General features: G+C 38.8%; 1 protein-coding gene across 5 annotated transcripts; it reads left to right on the forward strand.

Annotated features, from left to right (window-relative positions):
- The first annotated feature begins 285 nt into the window (after positions 1-285).
- On the forward strand, positions 286-6,044 carry LOC137747614 (disease resistance protein RUN1). Of its 5 annotated transcripts, none has more exons than XM_068487753.2 (6): positions 286-897; positions 1,993-3,100; positions 3,452-3,733; positions 3,852-4,202; positions 4,306-4,916; positions 5,490-6,044. In XM_068487753.2, exons 1-6 carry the CDS (start codon positions 428-430, stop codon positions 5,497-5,499), a joined length of 2,832 nt encoding a protein of 943 aa, XP_068343854.1. In that variant the 5' UTR covers positions 286-427; the 3' UTR covers positions 5,500-6,044. The 5 variants fall into 5 exon arrangements, 4 of the variants coding, with proteins under 4 accessions (XP_068343854.1, XP_088536293.1, XP_068343855.1 ...); XR_015953552.1 differs by having other exon boundaries at positions 293-897; positions 4,460-4,916; XM_088680167.1 differs by having other exon boundaries at positions 293-897; positions 5,513-5,831.
- The last annotated feature ends 2,831 nt before the right edge of the window (positions 6,045-8,875 follow it).

The raw sequence follows: 8,875 nt of genomic DNA on the forward strand, positions 1-8,875 counted from the left end.
GAATACTTAGACGAGAACAGCCAATTCTTCACAAGAACAGTACACAAATTCAAAGTTCAATATCGACGGTTGCCGAGAGCTTGTACAGAAATTCAAAGTTCAAAAAAACATAATAGTTTGATTAATTTGTAGATTATTTTCGTAACTTATTTTGTTAAGAACATACACATTTGGACTCAAGGTCCAGAGTTCGATTCATTCCTCCCATAATATCACGCTTGCATGAAAGTAAAAGTTTGGTGGTTTTTTGGTCAATAAAGAAAGTTAAATTATCAATCGAGAAATATAAAAAAGAAAGTGCCAAGAAGTTGTGCCTGCCAGCCAAAGGACGACTTGAAACGATGGGGAGTTGACTTTGCTTTGGCATGCCCGATTTACAGTTCTTATCGTCAGAATTGCTGCTGCAGTAGCATGCCAACTGAAGAAGATGGCCTCATCCTCCTCAAAATGTCGCACGTACGACGTGTTCTTGAGCTTCCGAGGCGACACGCGTAGGAACTTGACGGACTACCTCGCCCGCACATTGGAAAACCACGGATTCTACGTCTTTCTCGACGAGAACAACTTGACCAGAGGCGAACCTATAACACCAGCACTGAAGCAAGCAATCAAAGACTCTAGGCTTGCTGCTATCATCTTCTCAAGGGCGTATGCTGAGTCGAGATGGTGTCTTGAGGAGCTGGTGGAGATCTTGGCCTGCAAAGAAACAATGGGGCTAATGGTTTTGCCAATTTTCTATGATATCGATCCTAACCGTGTCAGGCATCAGACACATGATTTTGATGTAGCATTTCAGAGACATCAAGAGCGCTTCTCTGCCGAAAGGGTGTTGACCTGGAGAAATACTCTTAATGCAGCTGCAGAGTTGGCCGGCGAGGGTTTTAGTGCTACTGCTGGGTAATTACTTCCTTTGCCTATTTGATTCCTTAATTCTAAAATTCAATTGCCAACCTCTGTTTACCAAATGTCAATAAACTGTAAATTGATCTCAAGTAAAGGCTTATAATCTTTGATTTTATGCATTTAAATGTAAAGCTTAAAAACTCCGATATCAGAATTTATGAACGCTTGATTTTTACTACCATTGTGTTTGGATTGAGCTAAATCATATCGATTAACGTAGTGCACCTGCGCTAGTGTATGTTCAAATCTTTTCACTCCCAAAAAACAAAAAAAGAATTTGGTCATGATGTGTTGAGGTTTAGATAGGTTGAGGTTTTATCTCACAATCGTTGTGTAGTGTGAAGAAATGCATGATTAGGCTTTCGGAGATTAGGCCTTTGTCTCTCACACACTTTTCGATATTTTCGAATGACAAAGAGAAGGACAAGATAGGAATACAAGAAACAGAATATTTAAAGGTGTTTAGCAAACAAGCATTTCATTTACATTCTTTACATGAACAAATAACTTTTGTGGCATATTTGAGAGTCCCTCTCTATGTGCAAGTTTGATCTCTGCTTGTATTTCTTCTTGATCATCTTTTTGTCAAGTAGTCCTGTGTCGGATCTTACTTCGAAATCCTTGTGACAGGACTTACTCTCATGGTGATCTTACTTGATCATCTTTGATTCAAGTAGTCCCTCCCTGAGTTTTCATCTTTGTGACTTGGGAACTGTTTTGATTACAAGTTCTGATCACTCTTCGCAAGAGAGGGCTTTTCTCCACTTCTTTGTGATGGTTTGATCTTCTGTACTCTCCTCGTGGTGTTCTCTTCTAACACTCACTTGGTCCTCATGAAATTCAGACTTATGCTCTTTTACTAGAGTCCTAACTTGATTCCATTACCGTTGTACAATCTATTGGTGTTCTCTTCTCACACTCATCCACTCTTTCTGCTTTCAAGCAGCACGCATTAGAGACTTTTATCTCTCAGTTCTTTGTCTCGTTTAGATATTTTTGGAGTGTTGTCTTCTACAATTTTGTTCTAAAAGCCACAACTAAAGAAAAGCTAATATGGTCTTTTCCTTTTTTGTGAAATTTTACTACCAGGTATGAAGGAAGGTTTGTCCAGCAAATTGTTGACGAGATCGCTAGAAAACTGAAGAACACATACTTGACCGTAGCCCCAAACCCAGTTGGAATAGATTCTCGGGTGCAAGAAATTGGTAAATATTTGGATGATGGAGGATTAGATGATGTCCGCATAATTGGAATTTGGGGTATGGGCGGACTGGGTAAAACGACGGTTGCCAAAGCCATTTTCAACGAATATCAGGATAAGTTTGCAGGTAGAAGTTTTCTTGCTAATGTGAGAGAAGAGAAACTGGTTGATTCGCAAAACACACTTCTTTATGATGTGTTGAGATTGAGAAACATAAAGGTTAGTAGAGTTGATGAAGGGACCGAGGATATAAAAAGAAGACTTGGCAACCTGAGGGTACTTGTCATAGTTGATGGTGTAGACAGCGTGAAACAGTTAGAAGCATTAGCTATAAAACGCGACTCATTTGGCCCAGGTAGTAGAATTATTATAACCACAAGAGATAAACATTTGCTAGAGATACTAAAAGCGGATACAATATGTCATCTACCAGCAATGAATACAGAAGAAGCTCTTGAGCTCCTTAGTTGGCATGCCTTTAGTAAGAATTATCCTAACAATGAATATCTTAAAGTGTCAAGAGAAGTTGTTGATTACTGTGGAGGTTTGCCACTAGCACTTCATGTTTTAGGTTCGCATCTATTCACAAGAAGCACAAGGGAATGGGAAAGTGCGTTGAAGAAATGGAAAAGATCACGGCCTTATCCTGATATTCACCAAAATCTTAAGATAAGCTATGACGGGATAAAAGATGACGATGTGAAGTCTATGTTCCTTGATATATCCTGTTTCTTTATTGGAATGAACAAGGACTATGTCATGAAAATATTGGATCCATGTGATGAAGATAGACGTGACCAAGGTGCAACAATAGGAATTAGGGAACTGCATAACCAATGCCTTGTAACTGTTGATACAGTAGGCAATCTGATGATGCATGGTTTGATTCGAGACACTGGCAGGGAAATTGTACGTGAAAAATCCCCGGACATTAAAGGAAAGCGTAGTAGATTGTGGGACCATGAAGATGTAATACACGTATTGAAGACCAGAACTGTAAGTACATTTGCAATCAAATTGCAGTTTAAATGCATGTTCACATTGAAGGAGAATTTATATGCATATCCCATATCTAAGAAATTGCATGCTCTGAATGTGTCAAAAGTACAACATACATTATATGATGCATTGATTAGGTATGGGTTCAATGAACAGAGAAATAAGGGCAGACGAGGGAAAGTGTAATAGAGAACAAACTGATTTTATTTACTAAATTATCCAAAAATTACCCCTGTAAAACAAAAATGAAGTCTCAGCAAGCTCTGGCATGGATCTAGTGGTGCTGCAGCAGTTGAAGTCGAAGGAAATAACCCTTGTCTTATTTTATCTTATTTTATTTCGTAACAGGGAAGGGAAGAAATTCAAGGACTCACCTTAGATTTGTCAGGACTTCAAAAGCCTAGCTTCAGTACAGAAGCATTTGGAAAGATGTATGGATTGAGATTACTCAAACTCAAAGGCGTAAAGTTCACCGGACGCTACGAAGACCTTTCCAAACACCTTTCTAATAAGTTAAGTTGGTTGTGTTGGCCTGAGTTTCCTATGGACCGCATACCTAGTGATTTTGATGAAACAAACCTAGTTGATATCGACCTGAGTCATAGCAATATAGTTTGGGAGAACTCTGTGGTACAGTATTAAACTTAACCAACTATATATCAATTGTTTCCCCCACATTTTGTAAATACCAATATCATGCTCTCTCTCCTAATTTTAATTTTGATATTCATTATCTTTTGTCTGACAGTCACTTGAGAAGTTAAAGATTCTTAATCTTGGTTATTGCAATAGCCTGGAACGATCGCCAAACTTTTCAAAGATCCCAAATCTTGAGAGATTGATACTCGAATGTTGCAAAAACCTTCAGGCAATTCCAAATTTACCAAAAAATTTGGAAATCCTGGAAGCGGATGAGTGCATTGCATTGCAAGAAATGCCCAACTTTTCAAAAATGTCAAGGATGAGAGAATTGCATCTGAATCACTCCCCCAAACTCACTGAGATTTCGGGCTTGCACAAGTCATTAAACTCCATGACAAGGATTCATATGGAAGGGTGCACAAATCTCAATGCTGATTTTAGGAAGAAGATACTACAGGTCTCTCTCTCTCTCTCTCTCTCTCTCTCTCTCTCTCTCTCTCTCTCCTGCGTATACATACATATGTAATCCTTTTTTGTACGATTCTTCCTCCATGGTATAGGGATGGTGTGCAAGTGGATATGGTGGCCTTTTTCTCCCTGGAAATGAAATTCCATCGTGGTTTATGCCTGTCGACCCTCGGGTTGAAATATTTGTGCCGCAAAGTTTTGGCTGTGATTTAAAAGCATTGACTGTGTGCATCATTTATTCTTCAGACGACTCCCAACCTGCTGGCTCTCTTTGCATTCGTGTTGCAAATTGTACCCAGAACACTGAATTTCTCATCTCTCCGATGCGTGCCACTGTAATAACTACCCATGAAAATTATCTTTGGCTGGGACATTTGTCAAACAATAAGCTCAATGTGAAAGGCGGAGACAGGATAATTTTTTATGCACACTTTGTAGGACCAACGACTACTGATGATATTCATCTCAGGGTGCAGAAAATAGGGATCAATCTGGAAAAGGAAAAATTAATCAATGAATATGCGCTCGACTGCCAATCTATGCCATATTCAAGTGAGTGCAAAGAGGACGGCAATCTTGAGGCAGGACACAATGATGACTCGTCCCATGAGAATCAATCCCTCAAAAGACTGAGCTCTGATCCCAGTGTTGAAAGAAATGCAGAAGAAGAAACTGATGAAATCATGCAAGAAGGAAGAACAAGGTACATAAACTGAACTCGAGCCATTAATTCATTTGGTACTCATAGACTATATACTACATATTTCCCTTTTGCATCTAAGAAGTGAAAATATAAAATTCTTAATAATCTTAATTCCAAGCAAAGAATAGGCTTATTTAATTTGGTTAACGGGAACGAAGGAAGAAACTGTCCTAAAAACGTAAAACTCAACCTTTCTTCGCTTGAAGCACTCTCCAGTTGCTCACAAATATCCAAAACTAGCCTGTTGCATTTTCTTGCACCGCATATTCTTGAATGTGTACTTCTCCATCTTTGCATTCTTCTTAATCTTGTCTACATCAATATATTGTTTTAAGTTGTCAATGCACAATGCTAGCTGGCCAAGGCAATACACACGCCTTGCACCAAGTTTGAATCTCCCTCCCGGTGAATTAGAGTAGTTTGGAATATGATAAAAATAAATATAAAAACAATCTTTATTGCACAAAACCTCTGATAGTTCTAATTCGAAATCCTTATTGGATCCGCAACATTCTGCATCCCCAATGGAGAAGCGTCATTTTTCATCATAGGAATGCCTTCCATTACGTGCAGGGGCTGTTAAAACCTTGTCATAGAAAATCTCCGATGGTACAAGATCTGGTGAAGGAAAAAGCGTACAACATGTCAACCGAACAAATAGCGAAAGGAAATAGTGCGTTGGAGGGGGATTCTGCGTGAGACCCTGCAGGCCACCATCCTCTACAAGAACATCCTGGATCACATTCAAACTACTCAAAACAATCAACAGGTAGGGTACATTTGGCCAATCTATGAGCAGTTGAATTCGCCTCGTGGCACAGGAGTGTATATCACACCAGATATCTGGAAATGGATAAATTTTGTTTCAGGAGCTGTTTAATTCGCAACAGCAGTGGTTTTTTTATTTTTGACAAACGGTATTATGTGCTGGAGAGAAGTGAGATTAGCCTCATAATGGTTTAGCAATAATGTGGTTTAAATTATCTTGGCTGGTAGAGTTTTTAAACGCAATGTTTTAAGTTTTTATCAATTTGTTTTTATTTTGGTCGAACATCAATTTGGTTGGTGTGTTTCAAATTTGATCTTATAGAATCTTGAATTTGATTGGGTTGTGTCTTTCAAAATAAATGCTTAGCCCTAGATGTAAGTCGGTTACCAAAATGTCCTTCAAATTATAGTTTTTTTTTTTTTTTTTTTTTTTTTTTTTTGAGAAAAACGATATTATCTACCCTAAGAAATAAAAGAATGGGCTAAGACATATAATAGGTTAGCAATAATGTTGTTTCAATTCCTCTTTAACGAAAATCGAACATAAAACCTCACTTATAATTAGTGCTTTATTCTATAAACTTTTAAAACGAAACCTACTTTCTACCCTATTAGACACGTTTACAAGTTTTGAGGACCAGTTTGTATCTAACAAGAAAAGGACCAAATTTGGAACCAAAAAAATTGGGAGGACCACAGCGAAAAATACCCCATAAAGTTCGAGGCAGAAAACAAGAAATTAACCCTCAAATTAAAAAAGAGAAAGACTTTGGCTTCTCCTCCGTAAGACACTTTGTGACTAATTCACGACTCTTTATGTTTATAATTAGAAACATTCATATTATAAAGGGAAATTGACATGCCCGATTCCGATATCTTTCAAACACCAGGGTAGACACGTGCTGGCTAACACCCGAAGGTGATGAAGCCATACTAACATGCATGAGAACATAAATAAAACTTGTAAATTTAACAATAATGAATATGCAAATGTAGAATGTGTTCAAAGCATACAACTAAACCAGAACATTGAAGAAGGAATAATATACAAATGTACGAACAAAGGAATGGGTTCTACACCAAGAGGACTCGAAGCTACCGATGCGGGAGTGCCTTGACGCGGGGATTGTACGTCTCGATTCTAAGTCCTAAGGGGGGCGCAAAACAAAACATGAGTGAACTAAGTTTATATATAAGTAATACTGAAACAGTTATTCATCAATGTACTAACCCCCAAAATTTATGAAAACTCAATATAGCATAATAAGTAATAGGTTTTCCGAAAACCCTAACATGCCATAAAACATATATCATATATAGTGTGCTTAATAGTGGTATCACAATCGCCCGTAGATACTACATCTCCCGGTCGAAGCCAATATAAGTATCTTCCGCCCGTAGGCACTACATCTCCCGGCCAAAGCCATATGTAAATATCATTTGCTCGTAGGCATATATAAGCAAAGAAAACCATAAACATAATATTTCCAAAATATATCTCATCAGAGCTTAATAGCTCAAACATCATATCATAAATTATAGAAGCATTCTAGCTCAAATCATCATCATAAACCATGTTCATAGCATATAGTCATAAATCTTTCAAAGAAGGTAAATCTGATCAAGCATGATATTTTATAAAGTATAAATCCAATTTACTCATAAACGTTTCATAACACGTAGTCATAAAATCATGATTTTCATGTATGCATTTCTACTAATAAAATCATGCATTTTAGAAGGGGTCCACTCACCTTACTTCGTTGTCGAAAAGTCATGCAAACAAGAAAGGACGGAAATGCCACTAACAAACGCACCTAAGCACATAAGGGGACTAATTAATAAAACTATACTAAACAATTGAATTTCGAGAAACGAATGTCATAAACGGATTCAGAATGTCAAAAAACCTAAAGGGGAACATCGGGTACCCTTACGCGTCTCCGCATGCGCCGCCACTGGGCGGTGGCTTGGATGAACATGTGCCCTCATGCGTCGATTTGGATTGTCGAAAAAGTCACTGATGCCATCATGGACGGCAGCGGAGCACAGTACCTCCGATGGAGGCACGTGTGCTCAACGCGTTAGCCAAGACGGGTACTCATGCGTGCCCATGCATAGACCCACGCATTGGCTAGGGTTCTAGGATCCAAACGGGTCGGGTCGGATTTGAATTCTAGGTTGGGCTTAGGTAATTGGGGCGGGTAATTGGGTTAGGGCTTGGGAAATTGGACCGAGTAATTCCATTGGGTTTGGGGTCTCGGGTCGGATCGGTTTTAGACCATGGTTTGGCCGATTTCTGGGCAAGCTTTCAAACGCCCATAAATTCTTCGATACTCAACCAAATCGAGTGATTCAAAAATGAAAGTTGTAGTACTCAACGAGGTGAAGAGAATGGTACCTTGCATGATGGCTAACTTATCGTGGTTTGGCCAGAAAATGCCTTGAAAGTGGCTGTATTCATTGAAAAATTGGGAAGAGCTACTCTGAGCTCTTTTCTGTGTTTAACATGTATGTACAACTTAAAGCAAGCTTCAATCTAACCTTAAAACACATCCCAAGGGTTTCTAGAAGCTTACCAACGTCGAAAAATCATGAAACACATAGGGGAAGACGATGAACAGTGACACCGTCACTGTGGGGTTTCCTGATGCTTGGCCTGGGGTTTTTAGGCTCTTCAGTCCAGGTGTGAAGGTGGTTGTGCGTGTGAGTGAACTCAGAGAGGAGGAAGGAGGGTTTGCAAAGAGGTGAGAGCTCGGAGAGAGGGGAAAAAGTTAGAGAGAATGCGAGAATACCCTTCCGTTCAGTAAATTTCGGGACGGGTCGTTGCAGAAATTTTATTTGAACCCATATAACCTCTTTCTACACCTAACTTACTCTACACCCGTATTATTTTTTACTAAAGAATTAATATCCCTTTAAACCCAAATTTATTACCTAACTAACCTCTCAAACCCGATTCAAAATATAAAATTATCTCTAAACTCATTTATAAAATCAAATCTCATTCTAAGTCCTTTGCATCACCCTCCCACCGTGAGCTCTATAGTTGCGTACATCACTTACATTTCATTTTCCACGGCTGCTGTTTTTTCTACTACCAAACCAAGACACATGCTCTCTCTCAACCAAACCAGTTACTTGGAATGCTATCAACACCACCACATTAATAACCCCATCACATTCTCTTC

The sequence above is a fragment of the Pyrus communis genome, chromosome 2 (assembly GCF_041283825.1).
Source record: "Pyrus communis isolate YQ-2024b chromosome 2, ASM4128382v1, whole genome shotgun sequence".
Classification (NCBI taxonomy): domain Eukaryota; kingdom Viridiplantae; phylum Streptophyta; class Magnoliopsida; order Rosales; family Rosaceae; genus Pyrus; species Pyrus communis.

Excerpts from the sequence above, each read along its gene's own strand:
- LOC137747614 (XM_088680167.1), top strand. The coding sequence starts at position 428 with ATGGCCTCATCCTCCTCAAAATGTCGCACGTACGACGTGTTCTTGAGC. Across the intron at positions 3,101-3,451 it reads ACGTATTGAAGACCAGAACT|GGAAGGGAAGAAATTCAAGG; the intron begins GTAAGTACATTT and ends ATTTCGTAACAG. Across the intron at positions 3,734-3,851 it reads TAGTTTGGGAGAACTCTGTG|TCACTTGAGAAGTTAAAGAT; the intron begins GTACAGTATTAA and ends TTTGTCTGACAG.